The following is a 24,062-nucleotide window of genomic DNA, read 5'->3' as shown; positions in this document are numbered from 1 at the left end:
AGATAGATATGCCTTGCACTCGACTGCCGTGCGCTCGGTCCGGTATCTTTCTTTCCTACCCTGGAAGGATAAAACACGTTGCAAAAATCGGGGGACTATCCTCGCCCAACTCTCAGAGACGATCGAATGACGCTTGTGGCGATGTCGAAGACTCCTGGAGACTGCGGACGTCGATTTCCAATGATAACGTGTCCTCTTTTCTTTCCTTTCGAACTTACCCAGCGTCTAACAGCGATACCATCTCTATACCGAGTAGCTCTCTCGAGATCAAGAACAAGAAACGTCTTCTAGTGGTGAGATCGTGACGCGCAATTTTTTTTTTTCTTTTTTCTCATACTCGTGTAATCTACACCGAAATGGAACCAAAATCATTTTTATAACAGTTATTAGCGATGAAATCTTGTATCTGAAATTTTGCCAAGTTTCAAATCTCTGTAGAACTTGTGAAATATACTAGAATTGTATATTACTGTGTCCAAACGATGAGCATTTTGTACAAACAAGTTATTTTTCTCAAGTAAATTTCGGTCGGATAATTAATCGACGTTTTTGTCAGAAGCGAAAGCTTCCGTTTGGATAAAAAAAACTGTTATTAATGAACTGTCAGACGAGTCAAATGAATAACTACGCGTACTCTGTTTTTTCGCTGAGCGAGGATCTTATTTTACATAAGTTGTCTTACGAACTTTTTCAAAAAAGGATGATTTATATTCGAAAGTTTAAAAGGAGGAATGAAAAGGGAACAAAAATTTTACATAAATATGCATGGTGCAACGTAGTTTTGCTGAATGTTCATAAATTGCATTTCAGTGAAATAATTGCAAACTATGGCGAAAAATTATGTTGCAAAACTGCAACGCTCGCACGTATCTCTTACTCGCAGATTGCAGCTTTAGTAATAGTAGTAGTAGTAGAAGTAGAGAAATTTGAATGCTTACGAATGTTCGAAAAAAGCAGTAACGGTTTGTTAGGAGTTGTTTCAGCGACTCAATGCAGACTGAAAAGTAGGTATGTTACTTCAGCCGACGCGTGTTCGAGTAGCGAAACGAAGATCCGCGGAAGGATCTCGTTTAATATTAAACAGATAAGAACGGTTACTCGCCCATTTAGGCGGCGGGACATATATACTTGCCCTTGTTAAACAAGAGATACATTTTTCAATTCTTTCGGGCGTAATAGTAGCTGCACTGTGCAGGAAGTGCAGGGAGAGCGGGGATGCAGTTCGCGACTCGAAATCAGATAAGCGCTGGCTCCTTGCACATTCAGCGAAAAAGAAGGAAAGAAAGAAAGAAAGAAAGAAAGAAAGAAAAAAAAGGAAAGAAGGAAAGAGCAAGGGAGAGTGGGAGAGAGAAGCGTCTAGCCGAGTTTAAGTGGATTTAAATGTGGAAGAAGGAGAGCGAGGCGCAGATTAGTATCGCCGACTTCCGCTTCTCTCTCCGCCAACTCCATGCCCGATGCATTTCTGATTAATAGGTTACGAATTGGTCGGACAGCGGTCAACGGCGAGTCGGTTTTATCTCGCTTTTCTCCATAAACTGCACACCTATGCAGCCCGGCTGGATGCTCATTCTCTCGCCATTCGTCTCTGTCCGAATATCGCTGACGGACGAGTTTCTGCGGATTTTCCGTCTATTAACAGGTGAAAACGTATAACGGCGGAGAATTTATTACCCTGTCTGATAATTGCTTAATTCATTATCCGTGGCAAAAAAACGCTCGCGTTGTAAATCTAACAATCTTAGTATCGCCGCGAATATCGTAACGCACCCGCCTATGTTACATTATACGCATGTTAAAGCAAATGCACACCACTTAAGGCTTATATATACGGAGTTCCGACGCTAATCTTATTATGCAATCCACTTATTTACAATCATCAAGCAATTACAACCCTACGTAGAGGGCCGGGAACTTCTAATTATTATATACAGAGTGCCGATTGTTGTTCGGATTATCTAAATAGTTGTATACTCAAGTGTCTGCCTTTTTGAGTTATCAGCACGGGCTAGTTTATAATATAGTTACTTCCACGAAGGTAACTAGCGAAACTACAACATGCGCATAAATTGATTAAGGTACAACTGCAGCTTGTTGCCGCTCGCAGTCCGGTGCACCTTATGCTGCAGAAAACTGACGATGAGGCCAGTTTTTCACGCGGCAGGGTCGTCGATACGTGATTCGCGCCGTGCAACTGCCAGACCAGAAAATTAATGCTAACTGATTGTAAATTTAACCCAAACAACAGAGTCCGCCTGAGTTGAATCTCCCAAATTGATTCAAATGAGAGAAAAAAAATGTGTATAACACCTCGGCGAAATCACAGTATGCACCTCTCGTACTCGGGAAAGAACTATAACGCATCCCGTGGTACAAAATCAAGCCGTACATTAAAATAATTTATTAATAAATACAAGTCCTGAGAGGCATAGGCTTATCGTTCTACCTTCCTCAAAAGTTGAACTAATTTTTTGTCGAACTTCACACCGAAAGCTATCATGTATCCAATAACATAAAACGTAAATCCGTTTCATCGTAAGTACGAAAAACGTTTCAACTTGTAATTCGCAATCTATGATTAATGCAAAATGAATTTTCCGGCCCACAAGTATCAGTATTCTAATTGCGAAGCCTCTGAATTCATTCCTAATTACAGTATAATTCGTACCTAGCCTAGTACCTAATGCTTTTTGTTATCTACTATTCTAGGGAAGTCCGAAAGTTGAATCATCGTTACCTTGGTTGCAAATTAGCACATGTTTGAACCTCAGTGTTTACTTGAAGGTGTCGATGACTGGTACAACCACCTCACTTCGGTGCTGTGTGTTTCTTTGCGTCTGATTGTGAGTGAAGCAGTACCAGTAACAACGCTAATTGTAAGTTTCGATTTGACGAATTGTGCGAATGATTGATTTAAAACGTGCTCCCGGTTTGAGTGGAAACAAATCAGAAACGTTTCTATGTATACATCTACGTCTGGCCAACAATAAATAAGAGAGCTTATAGATCCGCGAGTACAGAACAGAAACACGGGTCAGAGTAGAAACTCGCTGTGACATCCGCCTCGTTCTTCATATATACGTGTATGTGTGTGTGTGTGTGTGTATATATATATATATCCACAAAAAAACCGCACGACCAAACGCGAGGATAACAAATTAACGCTAATTGAATAACAAGCTTCGTACCATCGCAGCAAGCACCCACGATTGACCCGAGGAGTGTTTAGCCACGTCCTCAGAGTTGGTGATCCTGTAAGCAGCTCACCCAGCGGCCTATTTTTAATTAAACCCGGAGGACCCGGGACGGATCTCCTCCTGACACCTGACACGCGGGGATGCCGACGTTTCCCGCAGGCAAAGGTTGGTCGTTGCCTCGGAAGAAGAAGAAGACGAAGAAGAAGAAGAGGAAGGAGCAACAAGAGAGCTCGTCTCGTCTTCCGGGGTGAAGGCCACCATTTGTCTTCGTCACCCCCTTCTTTTCATCTCCGTCACCTTCGCCCACGTCGCCGGGTTCCCGTCCGGAGTCTCGCCTTTTTCCGCGACGGAATCACGCGGCTGGGAAACCGTGAAGGATTTCCACGACCTTGCGCGCCCCTGAATATATCTACATGTATTCCTGAAAATTCTGTCGAACCGTCGCGTCGTTTCCTCGACGTGCCACCAGATGACTCCCACTGCTGGCCCGCAGCCGGCTGGTACGGATGCTGCGGAACCCATTCCCGTTCCCCGTCGGCGTTGAACGCCGGCATCGGCCTGTCACCGAGACAACCGCCGCCTACCAATCCGCGGGCGACCTGGTCCCCTTCTTCGTTCCCGATTGGTCGATGCCCGGCGCCGCGATCGACCGGGACGACGGGAGGCCGCGCCTCGAGGAGGCTGCGTGTCGAGAGTGCGACGGGTGCAGTGGAAGGCCGGGGAACCCGATGTCCAGGACCCCCTCCCTGCCCTCGCGACGTTCGGCGCCTCGAGAATCGAGGGCCTGAAACGCCGTCGAAATAATCCCGAGGCTCGTCACGAAGCCGTCCTTAGAATTCGGAGGGATTCTCGCCGTTTCCGGTATCCTCGACGAATACGCGCCATGTTCCTATGTTCCTACTCGGCTGTTATTGTACGTATTATAATACACGCGCGTACACGGGAGTAGCAATTAATTTAACCAGCCGCAACTGGTCGACCCGAATTATGCTCATTCCCTCGGTTTTGCCGCTCCCCGGTGACCCGGGACCCGGGGGTTAATTGTTCTCATCTCTCAGATCGCCGCTGTCACCGACCCCCGGGCTTTCGAACGAGCGCTGCGGAGCGCGGCTAGGAATTAACACGGGAAATCTAGATCTGGAAGGTACTTTTTCGGGAGATTATTACCACCCGAGGTGCGGTATAATTGCCCTCTGTGTTGCTCCGCGTTTATTAGACGGACCTCGGGCCTTGATCGACGGCTTGTTACGACTTAAGCCGAAGGAAGCCGGAACGAAATCCGAGTCTTCCTGCTCCCTTTTCACCCGCTTTTCTCTCGAACAGAAGCAGACCTGTGCAAGGTTCCAGAACCGGACCAATGTTGGTTTGATGATCGTGCCAAGGCTATCGCTACCGGTCCAGTCTCTTTGGCGACAATGAACCATCAATGCTTGTTCCCTGAAGGGTATGATCCTACCAGCGCCGATGAAAGGTACCGAGTCTGCATTCGTGATCTGTGAATTAATGCGAAACCAATACCGAGTACCTGACACTACTCTACCAAAGAATGAACTATTACGGTATGAATAACGGACGCCCTGTATTGACTTGCCTTGACTATACCGGTACTAATTGTAAACCAAGATGATATTGCCAACGGGACTGATGCAGTACGCCGTCAATTGCGTTGAATGGCTGGGGCTGCGCCGACTTTGGCGTGGTTGTCGGTTCTGGAAAATCCTTATACGTTGGGAGCGACGCCCGCCGACGGCGGATCAGCCGGCGTCGTGGCGCCGACTGCGACCGCGCAGCCGCCGCGCAAAGCTTCCAGGCACCCTGGCGCACCCGGGCGTATCTACCCCTTGGAAACCCCTCCCATAATCCCCAACCCCTCTTCGTAGCGCCCTCGTACCTCGAAAGCCGGGGCCGATCCAGCAGCCGTGGCATCCGGAGAGCCGTGTGTGTTCGCCTAGTGTGACTGCGACAGAAATTTCGTTCGAATCAAGCCGCGCGGCGCCGTTTCTAAACGGAGGAAAAATCGCGAGGACGAGCGATACTCACAGCCTCGAGTCGCCCGTCGCCTCCTTGAGCGGGACAATTAGGAAAGCCTGATCTTCCCGTCGTCCTGCAGACGAGAGAAAGTTGAAATCGCTCGACTAAAGAGAGACACACGCGCAAAAAAACCGAGCGACGGCTCCGCGATTTAACCGACGTTTCACCGGAGGAATATCAAAGCTCGACGAAAAGTGATTACAGTGACAATTGTGGTGCTTGGACCGTCGCGAGATCCGATCTGAGGAATTTGGGATCTTCTTCGTCGCGCTGCCGCGGACCGACGGCCAGGACGATCCTGACATCGAGCTGGTAACGCCTGGAGCAGGTAGGTGCGGGATTCAGTGGGTCCTGGAAAACGAAAGGGTCGTTAAAATATTTCCGAACCAGCTCGGGGAGGCGGAAACTGCGACTCCTCCTCGGCCCGTTTTTCCTGCTTTCCCCGCACGTCATATCGCGCAGGAACGTGTGTAGAAAATAATTAAGAGGACGTCCGACGGGCCCGAGATGAGAGGCCGGTCTTCTTCTTCGGACCGAGAGCCACGTGGCTCGACGAATACGAGTCTTCCACCTCTCCGTCGCCCGGCGGACATTGATTTATTGTACTATAAGCAGACCTGACTAATTAGCTCCTGGGCTGATTGGCTGATTCAGAAACCCAGTTAACCTACCCGGCCAGAATTCATTCATCAGCGCACCGAGCCGCGTTTGTCTCGCGGCATTGGGCGAGCTTTCGATCCTTTTCATTCATGAAACAGCGTGACAGGGTCGGTGCTGTGTTATTGTATAATTTTTTGAACTTGAATTAGAATTCAGACTTACTCGTTTCACGTTTTGCATTGCAATCGGAAATAAAAAGAAATCAAACACCGATTTTTAATGTCTCGAAAAGATTCAGGCTGCGCGGTGTCCATGTGCCAATTATTCAACTTTGAGTAATGTTAATTACCTGTATATAAAGGCGTTCGGTTCCTGCGGAGTAATACTACGCATAGCATCCTATCTCACGGCCTCGCGATTAATATCTAACTCGATTTTAATTTGTTACGATCATTACTGTCTTCATTAGCATCATACTTACGTCGATACCATCCCACGCGTAAAACCTCGCTGTAGAGAAATTAGCTCGTGCAGTATTCCGCTGCAGCGATTATATCTGACAGATACCTACATATATATACCTTTTTGCGCCGCGCAGAATCTGCAACGCTTCTTCGAAGTTCCATCTTCGACCATCTAGATTACTTAATTCCCCGTTTACTCACCGTGATATTTATTAACTTCCTTTAAGAGAATAAACATCCAGATTCAATGGCCTGGAGTAAAGAAAAACGTCAACTGCTTTGAAATAAATCAGACGAAAATTCAAGGATGGGACATTTCTTTTTATTATTATTTTCGAAATACAGTCAAGTAATCAATTTTTATCCTCAATCGTTGCGTTGTGATGTGCCGGCAATAATTGAAGGGAAACTTGAAAAAAAATCCCTCAAAACTTTTTCTTCGACTAACTGACGTTATGCTAGTTGTAGTTTTATCCCAGCAGAAATTACCGTGCAGTTATTTTCATGGGGATGACGTTGCAAAATTCAAACCTCTCGTTTTCAGCCTTTTCCCAGCCTGAACCTCTAACGAAGACCTTACGTCGAGCTCCTGAGGTGCAATTTAACGCTAACCGCTGGGTGTCGAGAAATTGATTGTACAAAATACCGGCTACAAGATTCATCAAATTTTGCCAAGCTCCCATTGAGATTCCTGCGCCGTCGCGTCGCGGTTAATCGTTCGAGCGTCAGATAGTAAATTGACAATTCGAAGAGCATCAGCGTGCGTCTTTATACTTCTTTATATAGCATCGGGTAATTGTATCTTATACACCGATGCCTGTAGCGCGTAAACCTCACAGTGGTACTCACTGTACGTACACCAAGTGCAGACACTGAGACGTGCAGGAAGTCGTTCGAGAACATGGCCAAGTTTTTATCAAAAAGAAAACGATTTTCCCACGTTCGCCCAGCGCATCGACGATTTCTAACGTTATATATTTTTCCATCCATCTCCGAAGTGGCTTTCAAACTTTTACCGCTCGCATACCGCGGTGTCCGTGTAAAAAGAAATTCCAGTATAAAAATTATAATACAAATCGAACTGTAAGGCGGATCATATGGAGCAGTCAAACGATTCCTTCGCTCCGCTCTCCTCTCGCGATATACTTACGCAAAAAAATTTTTAAAAATAAATAAATAAATAAAACTCGAGAAAATAACTAACGCTCCGTCTCTCCCCGTCCTTCTGACAGGAATACAAGAACCGACCAAAGTCCAGACGACGAGTGAATCGTTGGCAACGGGGTCAGCATGAGGTCAGGGTGCTGGCGCGGCGGTCGGCGATGCTGAAGGAAGTGGGCTGCGGCGGTGGAAACCCCCTACCGGGGGATGGTGCCGTCGGCAGCTGTCAGGTGGGCACCAGCGACCCGTCCAGCAACCCGGAAGGAGGGCTAAGCTGCGGAGGCTGCGGACGAGAAATCGCCGAGCGGTGGTATCTCAGGGCTGCCGACCGAGCCTGGCACTGCGGCTGTCTCAGGTGCTGCCATTGCCGGCTACCCCTGGCTGCCGAACTCACTTGCTTCGCCAGGGATGGAAATATATACTGCAAGGAGGATTATTACCGGTCAGTCTAACCTCTAGCTTACGTTGTGCATTTTCGTTGTATGCCTGTGTATCTAGGTATCCGATGGTCGTAAGCACGGGCAATTAAGGTAGATATTGTAATTTTATTACAAATTCTTTTTCATCGGCGCTCATTGTCAGTTGGATGTGTCATCTTACGTTGGCAGTATAAGTGATGAAAATTAAAACAACACTGGTTCGTATTGACTCGGCGATGTTTAGAATACTAGAAAGCTCGTACGTCATGTTTGTAACCATTTTTTTTTTTTATTTTTTTTTTTTATTGGCATTTTTCACGATAGTCTTTCCACGTCGAGAAACCGAATCGCAGCTTTGAAGTTTAATCTGAGTATATGACGCGATTTCGTTTTGATTACTGATGGATGGATGGGAGTGAATCCCACGGTCGTGGAATCGGAACGGTATATCAACTTTAGTTGGAACCAGAGCCTTGGGGTGGCGGGCTTGACGGGGGCGGAGAGCGAGAGAGGGTGAGAGGCTGGTCGGAAAGAGGGCTGAGGTAGAAGCTGAGGACTGTCGCATTGATTCAACTCTCTCGAGTTACGCTCACTCCAGGGTTTCCGCCTCTTCCCTGCAGCGCCCCATTGCCGCTCCCAGTTTCACTCTCTCTCTCTCTCTCTCTCTCTCTCTCTCTGCACTCCCTGCTCTCGCCTGCAAGTTCGTCCGAGAGTCTCGCTGCTCTTTGTGAATATATATTCAACGTCCTTCCATTCCACTTTGGTATATAGAGAAGAACCGACGAGCGATATATATGTACGTACACTATGTACACATTCACAAGCTCGTTTCTCAGAGTCGGTCATCGTTTCTCTCCTGACTGCAAGACAACCCGAGACGAACGAATGCGAATATCAGTACGCAACCCTCAAGTCCTGCCCGGGACTTTTTGAAGTCTCGCGCAGCGCGACCATCGATTCAAGTGTTCTTTATGTCCTCTGACGCACTACTGCGTTTTCACAATTTCCCCAAGGATACACGATTCGACGTTTCCGAGGTTCTTACCGCGGGATCAACTTCCTCGTACACCCAGCCCTTGTCCCTGCCATACCTTCACCTTCTGTACGTAGGTACATTGAACCGTGTACCTACCTGATATACTACATTGTTCCAATTAGTACCCGAGTATTTTTTCCCCCCATCTTAATACGACGGCGCTCTCGACGAAATTCATCCCTCTCAAAGATTTTGCGTCTCTTCCGTGAAATCCGTCGTTAACAATTACGGGTACCTCAGGATGGAAACAAACCGGATTACGGCTTTAACCACGGTCCTCGACCTCGTCCGGAGATAAACGCTTCTCCGGATAATCCATGTCTACGGAAAAGACCCCAAATACGATCAGTTATACGGAAAATACTTTGAAACGTACCTTAAATTCGCTCAGCTGACTTTTGCGAGCGTAAATAATAGGCTTTTGCATATGTTGGTGCATGTATTACACGAACAAACAATCGATGTGGCAACCCCACTGAATCCCATTGAACAATTCCTGTTCAAACACGAACTAAAAACCTGCATGTGTCCGTTATTCCGATTTGAAAACCTATAAACTTTCACATCTGAGCCGTTTAGTCGGGAAAAAGAATCCACCTACAGTGTATCAATTATAAATATCGCTCGATTAATCTGCCTTGTGTCACGCACATGCATTAGCCAACAAAATTTTATCTCATATTTTGTAAACAAATTTAGCGCGGATGATACCGGTTCATATTTCACAATGATCGAGTACCTCGCGAGCTGCAAAGAGTCGAAAAGAAAACCATCCGTCCTGTTTGGAATATTCGAACGAGTCATCAAAGTGCGGACTTTTTTCTCCAGTCACTCGAATCATTTTCTCAAAGTTGTGCACTTTTAACAGCGTACATAAGATGCGAAAATAAACGATCGCGCGTCTTTCGTTAACCGCACTCAGTTCTGCAGCGGAATGAACGCGTGGGTGAAATATCAGAGCTTACGGAGGGTGAGGGAGGCGGAGGATGGCGAGGAGAGGGAGGTGGGGGGGGGGGGGGGGGGGGACAATTCAAAATGGATACCGGTGAATATTACACCGGTCTTGTAAGCCCGGTCGAATTAATGCAGAACCCGTGCTGCCGAGGTTATTTTGTGCTTGGTTTTATATTATACACCACGGTACCTTTTCCGTCGGCCATTTCAGTATTTATTGAGGTAGTATGAAATTTGCATAGAAGCGTCAGTTATATTTGGGAAGGGGGACCACACAAAATGTCTACTAATGGCCGTCTGCTCTGCTCGGCTATCTACGGATCTTGAATTCCACCCGCATTGGGTAACACGCTGGATAAGTCACCGAGGGGCTTGATTTACAGCGGTCTTAGGTGTCGAGGCGTCGAAAGGCGTCGGGTCGGGAACCGCCGAACTCCGTCCGATGGCAAATCCTCGATTCTCGGTTAGTAATTACGTATCTCATCGAAACTCCCTGATCAGCCATGCGGAGGCGTTCTTCCGTCGCCTCGGTGAGAGAATGAATAATTAACGGAGGGAATCGAGGGAGGGAAAAATCAATCCGACCCTCTCTGCCTTGTTGCGGAGTAAAAATTAATATTCCGCGTTCAGGAAATTTTTTCAAGATATTCCAAGTGTCTCGAGGACAGGGTATGTTATTCGATTGTGAATCATAACCGAGCAGAGCGTGTTGCCGATATATTGACAAGAATCAGATCGTCTCTTATAGCATATGTTGAACGGAATGAATTATAAGCAGAAATTTAATCGAAAATTGAAACAGATTATAGGGAAAGAATTCAACAGCAAATTTTCTCTCTCGAACGATATTATTATACGTTAAGTGCAAGCGATAATTCCAAGTTGCGATAATAGAGACTGCAGGAAAGAGTTTCGCAATTATGTGTATTTATTATAACAAGATGAGGCGGAAAGAATTTCCTTACGGGAATTTCTGCCACGGGAATCGTCGAATCTAATCGTAATAGACATGATAATAAACGGTGCAATGTGCGGTGAATAGGGTTGTCGACGAGCTGTACGATCGGCGTGTTCACCGTGTTCGTTGCATATTTCAACGAAAGTAGGTACTTGGAAAATAATTGTGTATACGACGGGCGTGTGTTCGTGCTCACGTTGCGCATTACGCTCGACACACGCAGACATACGTGCTCCTCCAACCACCACCACCACCTTCGCCGCGTCCGTGTGTTCGTCTGTATGCAGCATTGCATCGAGCATAGATTGGATGCGTAATTAATGTGCCGATTGGCGACGCCGCGACTCGTGTACTTTGAATCGACGAGACTTACACAATGTACAACCGTCGATATGCGACTTGACGGTCTTACATGCAGGGTACCGAAGCCCTCTCGCCTCCATCTCGACGTTGATATCGAAACTATCAAACGACGAGAAGCTGCTCGCAACAATGTTTTCTATCGCCGATTCTGACCTTTTTTATTCGTTGATGTTTGTTGGTAGTTTTTTTTTTTTCGTTTTTTTTTTTTTTTCATTTCCTCCGATAGCGCTGGTTATGTGGAAACGAATCAAAGTTCATTGGTGACATTTATAATCCGGCGGCGTGACTGGTGTTCGTACATTTCGTACGTTACAGAAATGATCCGCAGGTGAATTCGATGCAGGGTCAACAAATTATGAAAATACGCGGGTACCTGTGCCTACTTTGCTCGTTGTCCGAGACGTACAAATTTCAAGCAGCAACGACGGGTATAACTGCATCATGCGCGGCTGTATGCAATTTTAATCGGTGCTGCGGGGAAAATTGCCGTAATTTTATTTGCCTAATGGGTTGGTAACACGCACTTGCAACTACTGTATACTCGGGTAATAATATTGCTACTGAATAAAATTATGAATTTCAATCACGTAATATATATTATAAAGATTGTTATCTCCCCCCTTTCAACGCTCAGAAGACGATATCGTCGACACCTTGCCGAGCGTCCCGGCGCCAGCCGTCGCGCCGCGCATTCTCATCATCTCTCCCTGTAATATCGTTGCGCGAATTCACGATTTTAGACTCATCGATCCGCCAAACTCACTCCCACATATTAACATCGCGAACAAACGGCATGGACAATTTTCGTCACGCCTGTAAAATCATGTTCCGTAAGTTATCCGTTACGCAAACTGCGGGACGGGAAATTGCCAGGCAAATTCCGTGGGTTAATCGCGCGCACACGCAGCGCGTGCCAATTATTTGGAGTAAGAGTAGCAGGGAATTAATTCCTACGCGATCTATCTTCAACCTGGTCATCTGCATGCTGCACGCGTATACATGTCACGCATGCACACCGGGCTGTATGCGGTGTACGTAATATACGATCAGGAGAATCGCGTTGAAAAGTGGATAATTACAGGTCGGCTAAAGGTCCAATTATTTGACTGACATGCGCGTAAAATTCTCGGACACGACGGGCGTATCTTTCTTTTTTTTTACAATACCCTTTCGCTCGTCCCACTAGTACACGTATTTGGGATGTATGTACATACATACGGTTATTTCAGTTACGATTCTTCTTCTTCGCTGGAAAGTCTTACGTTGGCAGAAGCGAATGCGCGATATAAAATTGAAATCAAGTTCGAGTTATATCTGTCAGTAATTCGTGTAATGCGTAATAATCTTTTACCAATGTTAATTATTCATTGCATTGCATTTTGCAATCTTTGCCGGGCTGTAAAAACACGAGAGATACAGTCTTAATAAATTAGAAGTTATTGCTCGATGTGCAGTATACCTGCGTATGCCGGTATCAGATAATGCGTGATGTGTATATATATATGTGTGTGTGTGTGTGTGTGTGTGTGTGTATGTATACGTATATATATATTTATATGTATACGTATATGTATATGTGTAGGAACAGACGTTGGTTCGAACCAGAGAGGAAGCGCCTGCCTTGGTATCTTTCTGGTTCGTTACTGGGGAAAACAACGAGACACTCCATGCAATATGCAACAATACAATACTGCAACGTTGGATCTATATAGGCGGGGAGCCCGTTCCGCCGGTTCGCCCTTCTTCTCCTTCTCGTGTGTGCAAGGTTCCTACACCCTACACAGCTATACGCACACTTTGCGCAGCAGCATTTCAAACCGTACAATACCTTTCCGTCTACGTTTGCACTCCGGAGTTTCCAGTGGTTCCGCGGCATTGTTCGGCATATTCTAAAAACTGCACAAGACTCTTGCACGCGGACCCAGTGGGCGAGCCGCTGTGTGGGTGAGTTCAGACAACGTTGCACAATCGCTGCTGCAGCTACGCTGAGAATCGTTGAATTGCATTGCGCGGCGTAAGAAAGTTTGCGTATATTGTGCAGGCGTATGAAAACGTATTGGCGCGGGGATCGAGACGGGGGAAAAAGTCTAAGAAGAGACGAAGGAAAAGGGAAAGAGGGGGAGGAATGCACGCGCAGAATCGCAGCATTGTCCGCCATTTCTGGAAATATCTCGCGGTTCTATTGAAACATGGAGTCGAAGGGTGCGGGCGTCCCTCTTTCGAGACAGGCTAGTCTCACGTCGCCGCATAAATCTCTGAATGGTCCACTTAACCGGCGATCTTCGATCCCTGAACTTGAATGCCGCTTGAAAATTAACTTGGTTTTATTTTTTTACGATAACACTTTGGTTTACAATTGCCAGGCGGCTTTATCGTTTTATAACATATAACATATCGCGTTAATTACTCTTTGAAGCAGAAACAAAAAACCCTGAAACACGTTACAGGTCGTGTCCAGTCAACCGATGAAACGTATTTTCAGTTTGTGCTGGAGTTAAAATTTTTACAGCTTGTTCGCGGTGTCGAGATGTGCTCGATGTAGAGCCGGAATTTCTGCCTCAGAGCTGGTCATGAGGGCGAGGGATTTGGTCTACCACGTCGCCTGCTTCACTTGCGCATCCTGCGGCGTTCCTCTGAACAAAGGTGACCATTTCGGCCAGAGAGAAGGGCTGGTATACTGCAGGTGAGAAGTCGAGAGTTTTCGGTCAATCAGAATCGATTTTCGACTGGTTTCGAGGCCAATTCTCCTGATCAATCGATCGCCCGGTTCTCCGCCCAGGCCTCACTACGAGCTGATTTGCTGCGCGGCTGACTACAACAGCGCCGGAGGCAGCGTCGACGACATCGGATCACCCGGAGTCTCTCCTGGGCCGGCCTACTTCAGCGCGGCCGAACAAAGCCCTCTCCAAGGCGGTGGCGTCCAGAAGGGTCGTCCCCGGAAGCGCAAGCTCTCCGACGCTACCGGTTCCGATTTACCGGTCACGATGCGGCTGGCTGCCGGCGCTCTAGGTGAGTACCTACAACATGGAAATTACCCTGAAACCCGGCTTTTCGATTCGGCCTTTTTCATTACCGCTTATTGGTACAACGCACGCCGCGAACTTCCTCCCGCCTGGGCAAATAATAATCGCACTTGTGCAAACGTTCGTGCTCGCATACAGTGTAAAAAATGCAGAAGACTCAGACTCTCGGGGATTCGGCGAGGGTGGAATATAAATACAAGTAATTGGTACGGTGCTGAGTCGGGGGTTGGAGCTGTTAAGTGTAATTGGCCGGGTGGTAAGCGGCTCGCGCGTTCGAAAGTTGAAACTAAACAGAGGAGCGCCCGACGCGGCCGAGCTACTGCAATTCGACAGATTGAGGGCGCGTATTATTTGCTCGGAAATGAGATCTGCACTCCAATCTTCCCTAGTTGGAGCAAACATTTGGCCGACTGCAAGCTTACGGTGAGAGAGAGAGAGAGAGAGAGAGAGAGTGGAGCTTTGAAACGAAGAATTATTAACACTGAGTAAAGTTTACCGCCGCGTGTGCTTGCAAACGTGGAATAAAACTTTTATCCGTGATTCGTGCATGACGTGAAGATGAGAGAAGGAGAAATGAAATTTGGTAGTCTGACGTAGATAAAATTATAAAGCGCGTTCCCTAGGTGGGATTGGAGAAAAAGATATGCGAGTATTTAAACGCACATTGTGTATACCGAGTGAGAATATTTACTGAGAAACGAGGCGAGAAGACGGGGGTTAAAAAATAAATGACATCCTGTCAGGAACAGTGAGACATCTTCGCGGGATTTGTCGATGTATCGGATAGCGTCTTGGTCCTTTTAGCTTCTGCGAGCAAGGAACGCTGCGTCTCTTCTTTGGGCAGCTAGACCATGGCTAAACTGGATCGACGTTATCTCTTTACAGAGTTGAGGTGACGAGTGTTAGACTGACGTTGTTCGAATATCCAAAATCGTTTCGATTAATCAACCAGCTCGCACGAGGAGATTTCGATCGTTGGGATAGGTGTCGTCGTCGTCAACGCCAAGAGCCGAACTATTAGACATCACCCGCTTATACGTACGATTCTTTGCAGGACTCGCTAGTTCATGAATAAAATGCGATGGATATTGAAGGAATTTACACAAATATAACAAGTCTTTGAAGTTTTCAAATGTGATGAATTATAATTGGAAAATAATCAAATTGATGAGAATCAACGAATCGTAAAACTTTGTTAGTTCAAAACGTGCGTCACACAGCTATGCCGAAGCTATTTTTTGTCATCTAAGAGAACGTAGCACCGTGTGACAAAACTGTCCGTGGATTCTTTGTGATCTTCGGTTTCCCTCTTTCTTTTGGACTTTTTTTCGTCCTTCTCATTACGGCTTCCGTCGCTGCAACGTGCAGACTGTGCAATTGCCACCGTCAAGCGGCACGTTAGTCTTCCCTATCTGCACGTAGCAAGTTCCGTATACGATCGGGCAGCTCCTCGTGGGTATAACAGAGCTGATTTAAGCAGACGAGCTCCTCGGAGATCTTTCGTTCACCTTATCCAACGAGGAACAAACTTGCCAGTAAACTTCAATTAGGCCTCGTTTAGCACCTCAGATCTCGAGGACCGGTTGTTACAGCGAATGCGGACAGCTTTTCAGACAATCGTGTATCATCGCTGTACAATCTGCCGATCGCCGCATCTGCCGTTCTTCTAGGCCGCGTAGTAATCAACCCGCGAAAAAAAAAAAAAAAATCGCAATACATTCACCATGCCGACAAAAAGGAACGCTGAATAAAAATGGGCAAAATAGGGAGGAAAAAAGCGTGGCGCAAGCGCGATTTCGTCGTGTCTGAAATTTGTCCGATTAATTTAAGTTATAAGGACGCTGCCGCCCTGAGGACTACGTCTCCCGGTTGCCTTCCATCCCCCGGGAGGATATCCCGATCTTAGGTACCGGGCAGCTCGCTGGCATGACAGTGACAGATGGGTATCGGCGCGTAGATGCATTGATTGGCCGCTCCTCCGGGAAAAGAATGCTGCACCGACCAATGCGTGCCCGCAGCCCTCACCAGGCGCAGAATGGCCGCGCACCGCCGACTGAATTCACCTTTTACCCGCACGCCGTGTAGATGCGCATCTTTCTCTCTTATCTCCGTCCTTCTCTCGGCCTGAGCTGCGTGCGCGTGTATATTTATCGGTGCTCTTCGTCCCCGAGGCGTTGAATTACTCCGTCGTAAATTACGTCATTCAGAAATTACCGGAGTTACGTTTCGCGAAGATGTTCATCAAGCCGTTGCCCTGAAACTGTACGGAACTGAAACGCCCGGCGTTCCGGATACTTCCCATCGGGATCAGGGAATCGACACTATTACCAAAAAATTATAACAGCAAGCTTGCATTGAGAGATTCGAAGAGAAGGAAAAAGTTTGAAAAAATTGCGACGGATACTTTTTTCGAAACGGGAACACGCCGCCTCGACCAACGGAATTTTGCTCTTCTTATTTCGCTTCAGGAACTGCACAATAAAAAGTAAACAGCGCGGTCCAAACGATTCTTTGGCGAAATGTCTCGCGAAGTTTCTTGACCACCGGGGACCACACCGCGGTCCACGTCTCCAAAAGTTGCTCACCGTACGTGGTGCGAGTGCTGCAGGTAGCGGCAGACCTAACATAAGACCTCGACCAGAAATACACTCTGTCGCGAAAGTATTCCTTCGGACGGGTTCTCTTCAAGAGACCTGAAACGGTCCGAAAAATACGTCGATCTCGGCTCGCTGTTCCGACTGCGGTTCGAACTTGTTCTTTATTCTTGAAAAAATTAGGGAAAACCGCACGCCAACTCGTGTCTGCCCTTGTTCTCATACGCGTTCTGACACTCGACGGTCGTTGGGAATTTTCTGTAGTAATATCGAAGTGACAGTGCCAAGATTTTTTCTAGGAGTTCCAAAGTCTTACAATCATAAATCGATTAGTTCAGTACACAGATCAATGAAATATTGTGGACTTGGAAAGCTTAAGGACTCGGAAAGAGCCGAGTTTAAGAGAACAAGAAATCCTACAGCTTGTTTGGGATGGGTAACACCCTACAAATCCTATAACCTTGACGCAAAGAGGTTTGTAAATACACACTGCGACAATATCAGAGTATCAAAATACCTCCCAAGAGATACCGAAACCCTTCGAAGGTTCAGGCCTTTCAAGGCAGGTTAGTGCGTATCCCTTGTAACGACGAACGAAGCACGAAGCCATGGTGAGTCGACTCTCTTCGAAAGTGAAAAATTCTCTATTCAAAGTCGATCCTACAACGGCGACTTGCGTTTGGGCGAGATCCGTGTAGATTCGAACTCCGGACACTGTTTAGAATATATCGTCGTGTTTGGTAGCCCGTTGGATGCTGCATCAGCAGCATCAGCAACATCAGCAGCAGCAGCTGCAGCGCGAAGCATGAGAGTCGTGGTCCCCGAGACCTGCACGTCGAGTCTCCGTAGGAGACGCTCGCTCGCTCGCTTTTAGTCTTATTCGAAACTTGTTTTCTCAATTGAATTCAATGGTTATCCACTGTCGTGTTATTTATTAGATTGACTCTTCGAGTGGCTCGCGGTACCTATACAGTCGCCCTCTGCGGCCAAGCCGTCTCTTCGTCGCTGGGTGGTCACCCAGCGCTGCATGACCACTGCGCATGTAAAACCTCCACACGCAACCTGCGCTGTGCTACCTCTGCTTCCATCCGGGTGCAGAAACCGGACCGCTATAATCCCGGCGCAGAACCCGCGTGCACTGATTTAAACGAGATAGTCATTGTTTTATGAACGGATTTCAGACGTTAACACTGATTACCAAACAGGATATATCTTTCTCAGTTTTCATTTTTTACGACATTTCATTTTTATTCATTCTCTCTCTCTTTTACACACTCTGGCGAAGCCAGTTACGGCAGATGCAGCTTCGAAATGATCGTTATACCACGCCGTGATTCATAAATTACAAAAATCATCCTGATAAGAGAACCGGTGAGTGATAAATCGAAGGTTTGTTATAAATAGAGGAGTCGACATTTCTAATGGGTAATGGTCTCAAAGAGCTTGCGTGTCGCGGGATACGTTGCAAGAAATCTCAATCACTAAATTGGAATACACAGTTTAGCAATGAAAAAGAAAAAGTTGGCAAAGTACTTTGACATTTTTTTTACTATCAATGAAATCGTACAGGATTCAGTCAAGCTTGAAATCCTAACTAAATAAAGCTTCGATTATCGACATATTCAATTTATGAAAGAAGTGCAATCGAATTCTTTCGGATAAATGCGTTTTTCAAAAAATCGGTAGGATACTATTCTGTAGCTTCACTCACCTATGCAAAGTTCAAATGATTCGAGCAATCTCACGAACGAAAAGATCACACGGTAAACGAACTTTTGTACATGAAATTTTCGCAGTCTACTAGACAAGACGAAGTAACAGTGTCAAACTGCGGTTGGTCCACTCCCAGAGCAAGACGCGAGTGCGTTTATATCCCTGTTCCGATTGTACAATCTTTACGTACAACCGACGCTGCGTAGTCGGACGGTAATTGGCCGTAACAAGCGTTTCTCTCGTGCGCTGCCCGGATTACGCACTTCGGTGTTTACCCCGTTTCCCGTCAGCCATCCGGCACACATGCTTAACCCGTCGGGATTGCACCGCTCAGCGCCTTGTCGGCACAACTGACGATTATTAATGACCCCTTAACCATTTCGACCCATCAACGATTCGCACTCTGGACCACCTTCACCCACTCCCAGCTGACATGCCCGCGTCCTCGCTGCGAACGGCGATTCCGTGCGATATCACTTTTTGTTCCATTAAATTTATAATATGTAAGTTCTTATTTCAAGGATCGTTCTGTAATTCTGCTGCGAGGCTTATTCCTGTATGTATCATATAAACAACGATGAAAACGTCGAAAGTCGGTCTGCGTACAAATTTTTCTGCATTCTCTTCTCGAATTCTCTTCGTCCTTTTCTCTAAGGTCCTTGCATAGCGATACAGCTATTTCGCCGGAACGATATCACGTAGGGTACGAGAAGCGATCGGTTTCGTTTGAAAATGATCGATCATCGAAGATGTCCTTTCGAAATTTTCGATAGACCGACCCAAGTCCTGCGATCCTGATCCTGCCGGCTGGTTGTTGTGACCGCCGAAACTACTGATTGCAAGCGTGTATCGTTGATTGATCACGTTGTCCCGTATAGGAAATGCCGAACTGTTTGGTCTCGAGGTCTGTCTTTCTTGCCCTTTCTTTTTATCTCTTTCTCCGGGGCTTCGTTTTTCAATAACGATACACGTGAGATCGAGCCTGGAGACTGGAACATCGATTGGATCCAACAATCGTCAGGCACCAGTGGTGTGCCAGCACGATCTTGTACCCACTTTACAACCGTTCCGTAAATGGTTGAACCCGTTAAAGGATGCACTTCGTCATTCCTCAGCAGCAGCTGTTACTTCCATGTTTCATGGAGAACAAGTCGGTGTTGTTCTTTTTTTAATCTTTTTTTTTAATTTCTTTTTATTTGGTTCTCCCTTACTTTCGCCATTCTTTACCCATTCTTTTTACTCGTTGGATTTATTTAACCAGCACGTGTCTTTGCTGCGCAATTCCCCTTTGCAAGCTGCACCGGTTCTTGTGCGGTGTCCCAAAAATACTTACGGTATGCTCGGTTCGCGTCCCATCATGCATTTGCGATTTTTCGTCACCTGTCACTGTTCCAATGGAGCCTTACGTCCGTCTCTTAACGACCGTCATGCAATGCTCCCACGTAATCGTGACTATTGACTGCCGTGGAATCCGATCACGCCACCTCGCTCCGTATTTGTCCGTACAAATTGTTGCTACCTTGCGGGATATTTGAAACTGCCGGTCGGTATTGGACTAAGCAAGTCTCTTGCGTAATTGGACTCTCCGTGTGGTCCTCTATATCAGATCCTAGGCGCAGTTGAGTTGCGGGAATTTTCATTACTCTGGAAATTGATATTCCCGGAATATATATAATATATATATATATATATATGTATATATGTTATATATACGCACGCTTTGCGCATGTACCCCGTAACAGGGATATTAAAAGTAGAAAGGTGCGTATTTGTAGGTATAGTATCTCGGCTCGTTTTATTACGGTGTAAACGTTGCACGATTACAGAATTGCTTCACCCCAGCGAGCTCTCCTCGTCGATGGAGTCGCTGACCGCCTACGACGCCTCGGTTGGATCCCCGGGTTCCGTCCACCAGAGTCAGCGGACGAAACGCATGCGGACGAGCTTCAAACACCATCAGCTCAGAACGATGAAGAGCTACTTTGCCATCAACCAGAACCCGGACGCCAAGGACCTCAAACAGCTGGCTCAGAAGACGGGTCTGTCGAAGCGCGTCCTCCAGGTGAGTTCCTCGCGGAGGTTTCATCAGCAATTTGGCGCGAGCCTCGACCTTTGACGGAGTAAAAAAAGTCCGCTCTCTCTCCTTCCCCCTTCCATTTCCCACTCTCCCGTTATTATCTTCGCTCGCCAGGTTTGGTTCCAAAACGCCCGGGCAAAATGGCGACGAAACATGATGCGACAGGAGGGAAACGGCGGGGGCGGAGGCGGCGTAGGCTGCCCAGGAACACCCGCGTCTTCGAACCAGGGGCGCCCCCCCAGCGTCGGACCAAGCTCCGGCCTTCTGGGGGACAGCAACAGCCTGCCCCCAGCTTCCATGGAGGAACTCCACGCGCTGCACCATCTCCACTCAGGCGTTTCGTCCCAGGTATCGTTCTCCGATATCTACTGACGCCGGTTTCAAACGGAGGAGGACTGCAATTTCGGCTCCCTCCCCAACCAGCTCGGCTAGTGGATAATCGGTTGTGCGAAAGGAGCTGGTGGCCGTGGATCTCGGACGTGCAGCGGAAACGGAGCTGCGATTCGGGAGGAAAAATTAATGGAAAAAGTGGAGGAAACCGACGGATCGCCGGATTGAACCGCGGGACTTTCAGATAATATAATCGGGATTCGCGATCGCTCTGCGTCCCGTTAAAGGAATCGGTTTCTATCGCATCGAGAGAACGTTTCGCTCGAGCCACGTGGAATCTCTTAACGTGATGCAGGGAGGCTGCGAGAGAAGGGGAGATTATCTCAGGAGATTTTACCGGATAAAACATTATACGTATGTTGCGCTCGCACTTGCGTAGGCAACCACTTACGACGCCGCACGCGCTTTCGATAAATAGATAGATAGATAGATAGGTACAGCTAAAACTACATTGTCGCCTATTTCTCGGGGAGAAGTTGCGGCTCAAGATCTCGCTGTCTATAACTAGTCATTTATTGTATAGAAACAGCTAAGCGGATCGGTCATTTTTCTCCTTCACCCTCTTTCTTTAACCCTGCTGATAATGTTGAAGCAGATTTATTATACGGTTACGTTTCACCTAATTGTACAATTAATTGCAGACGTAAGTGATAATGAAATAGTTCTATAAAGTTCCGAATTAAATATATATATGTAATATAGTGAGGAGAAATTTTAGACGACGTATAGTTTCAACTTGTGGCAAACGGAGGGAAAAGGAGAGAAGTAAGAAAGACAAAATGCAATTCATCGTACAACTAGCATATTGTATGATATTAATAATTAAACAGCCAATTATGAGTCGTCGAGTGGCCAAACGCAGACGGTGTTTCAGTTTGTACTGCAATTAAGTAACCAAGGCCAGAGTTACGGTTGGTGCACGATTATTACTGCGCATCGCGGGGAATATTATTCATTCAACTTTCTGATTTTCGTTTCAGAGTTCAACTTGTTTTCTGCTAAAAGACTATATCTTAATCGTAGATGTTTCTGTTACACTGCTTGCATCGTACGGTATTCGACAAGAGAGTGAACTTGAAATCTGTGATTTCTTATTTCCTGAGTTATTATTTATTCAAATTGAAAATTCAGAGTCTAGTCTGTGCCAAAAAATTATGCGAGTCTCATACATCGTGAAGCAAAAACCCAGGCGACGGTAACGAGTTTGCGAACAGCTAGTTCGTTATTTATATAGGACGGATGAACGATACGCGAATGTAGGTATATAATATGCAACATCGAGCAACGTGTAAAATTCTTACCAACGTAAATGAAAATTCTTTGTATAAAAAAAATCAAAACAATACAACGTAAGACCTATCAAATCAACAGTAAAGTTAACGTTATTGTTCGTCGATGCAACGTAACTTGGAAGTATATATATAGGTATAAATGTGAAATTCGGTGCAAGAAGCAGCGCGTAACGTCTATAACAATTAAGTGTAGTGAAAACCCTGTTATAATACGTACGAAACATATCAGTGTGCGACATTTCAATGCATCTGCCACTGTGTAATAAATAGTAATATATACAATGATATATCATGTATAATAATGTAAATTGCATGAAAACCTGTAAATGTGCGCGTGCCACATCGGTAAAGATTTTTATCTCTTACGGGCTGTCCTTCCAAGGAAGAAAGTTTTTCACTTCATATTCATCGTGACAGGGAATGATTAAGAATCAATGACAACCAGCCACGGTGTTAAACGTTGGGCGTGAAAGGCGTCAATCAGCAGTTACAAGTGACAAGCGTTACAGCGAGACAACAGAACGAGATCAATTGACGCGATTCGCCAAGTTTTCGGACGGTGATGCAGGTAGCTCGGGATGAGTCGGCAACCAGAGTTCTGAGGGAGCGCTTATATTAAGAATTTTATGGTTGTAACTGCTAAACGACGCTCGCGATGGACAGACTAGCCGCCACTCGGGTTGAACCAACAAGAATCGTGTATATAATCCACGGCGTGTAAATATCGCGGGGAGGTAAGTAAGCAAAGCATTATATACCGGGCGCATACCGTATATTTTGTTCTCGCTCGTATAAGTTAATTTTCAATCTATATGCGGGTTCGACGCTGCCTGCAATCGCGTTTGTTGCGCGCAGCTACGGCGCTCAAGCTCTCCGGCTTGGCTATCCTTTCCGTTCTTTTCCTTTCCTTTCCTTTCCTTCCCTTCTAACTCCGTGCGACTCCTTCGCTCGCCGCGACGACGCGCCATCGAAATGAAGAAATTGAGATCCTCGTTAATATTTAATGAGCTCGAGACACAAGGCCCAACGGGCCCACCCTTCCTTCCCTCGACGCTTTGCATAAACGGCCTCGATCGCTTCGGACGCCTAGGAACCGGATGCGGATCTTCCCGTCATCCTCCGATTACAACTCATTCGCAGTTGACGACGAATCGATTTTATACCCAAACATTTTTCCCGCCCCTTTGTTATCGCGGCCACCGCTGTCGTCGATGGGGTAAAAATTTCCTACTCCGGATGCCTTCCTACTTTTACACAAGAAAATTCACTACGTGGATTGCAGATCGTTTTCTTCGCCCGCGGAAGAAGCGCGCACCTAATTTCGCGGTGAATAACGACGGTCGTCCGAAGCTGATTGAATTTCGCATCAATTAGTCAAGCGTGGTTAAGCTGCACGCGAGGGAACAACGCGCGCATAGCTTTTGCAGGTGAATGGCGAGGGAATAAAAGCGAATAAACCAGAACCTCCGCGGATGTTGTGATGGGGTTGAAATCGCGTGTTTTCAAGACCACGGAAGACACTGTTCGGTCGAATGAAACGGAGGTATTCCCATATCCCTTTTACATGCCGAGTACCGCACATCATAGGTATGAATGAAACGTCGAGCGAGATACGGAGATAAAAAATTGACAATTTCTTGAGCGTGATAAACGATTAAAATCGTTTCGTGAGTCGACCGGATACCGCGACGAGGACGACGAGGAGGAGGATGAGGAGATGGATCCGGGCCGATCACGCAGTACGCGACGCAGTGTTTTGCGCGTTGCAAAAATCCACGAGAAGGAGTGAGAGA

General features: G+C 46.6%; 1 protein-coding gene across 5 annotated transcripts in view; it reads left to right on the top strand.

Moving 5' to 3' along the window:
• Positions 1 to 22,556, top strand: part of LOC124175774 (LIM/homeobox protein Lhx9) — a 67,978-nt gene extending 45,422 nt beyond the window's left edge. For 2 of the 5 annotated variants that reach the window (XM_046556289.1, XM_046556290.1), the window contains 5 exons: positions 7,522 to 7,892; positions 13,690 to 13,863; positions 13,960 to 14,189; positions 20,337 to 20,572; positions 20,702 to 22,556. In XM_046556289.1, coding sequence (XP_046412245.1) covers positions 7,612 to 7,892; positions 13,690 to 13,863; positions 13,960 to 14,189; positions 20,337 to 20,572; positions 20,702 to 20,959 — 1,179 coding nt within the window. In that variant the 5' untranslated portion in view covers positions 7,522 to 7,611 and the 3' untranslated portion in view covers positions 20,960 to 22,556. Of the gene's footprint in view, positions 1 to 5,104; positions 5,570 to 7,521; positions 7,893 to 13,070; positions 13,125 to 13,689; positions 13,864 to 13,959; positions 14,190 to 20,336; positions 20,573 to 20,701 lie in introns of those variants that run through there. The other 3 variants (XM_046556288.1, XM_046556287.1, XM_046556292.1) reach the window with 3 other exon arrangements.
• The last annotated feature ends 1,506 nt before the right edge of the window (positions 22,557 to 24,062 follow it).

This window comes from Neodiprion fabricii, chromosome 2 (genome assembly GCF_021155785.1).
Source record: "Neodiprion fabricii isolate iyNeoFabr1 chromosome 2, iyNeoFabr1.1, whole genome shotgun sequence".
Lineage (NCBI taxonomy): Eukaryota > Metazoa > Arthropoda > Insecta > Hymenoptera > Diprionidae > Neodiprion > Neodiprion fabricii.
The sequence above is the reverse complement of the archived record's forward strand: the minus strand, read 5'-3'. Positions and strand labels throughout refer to the sequence as shown.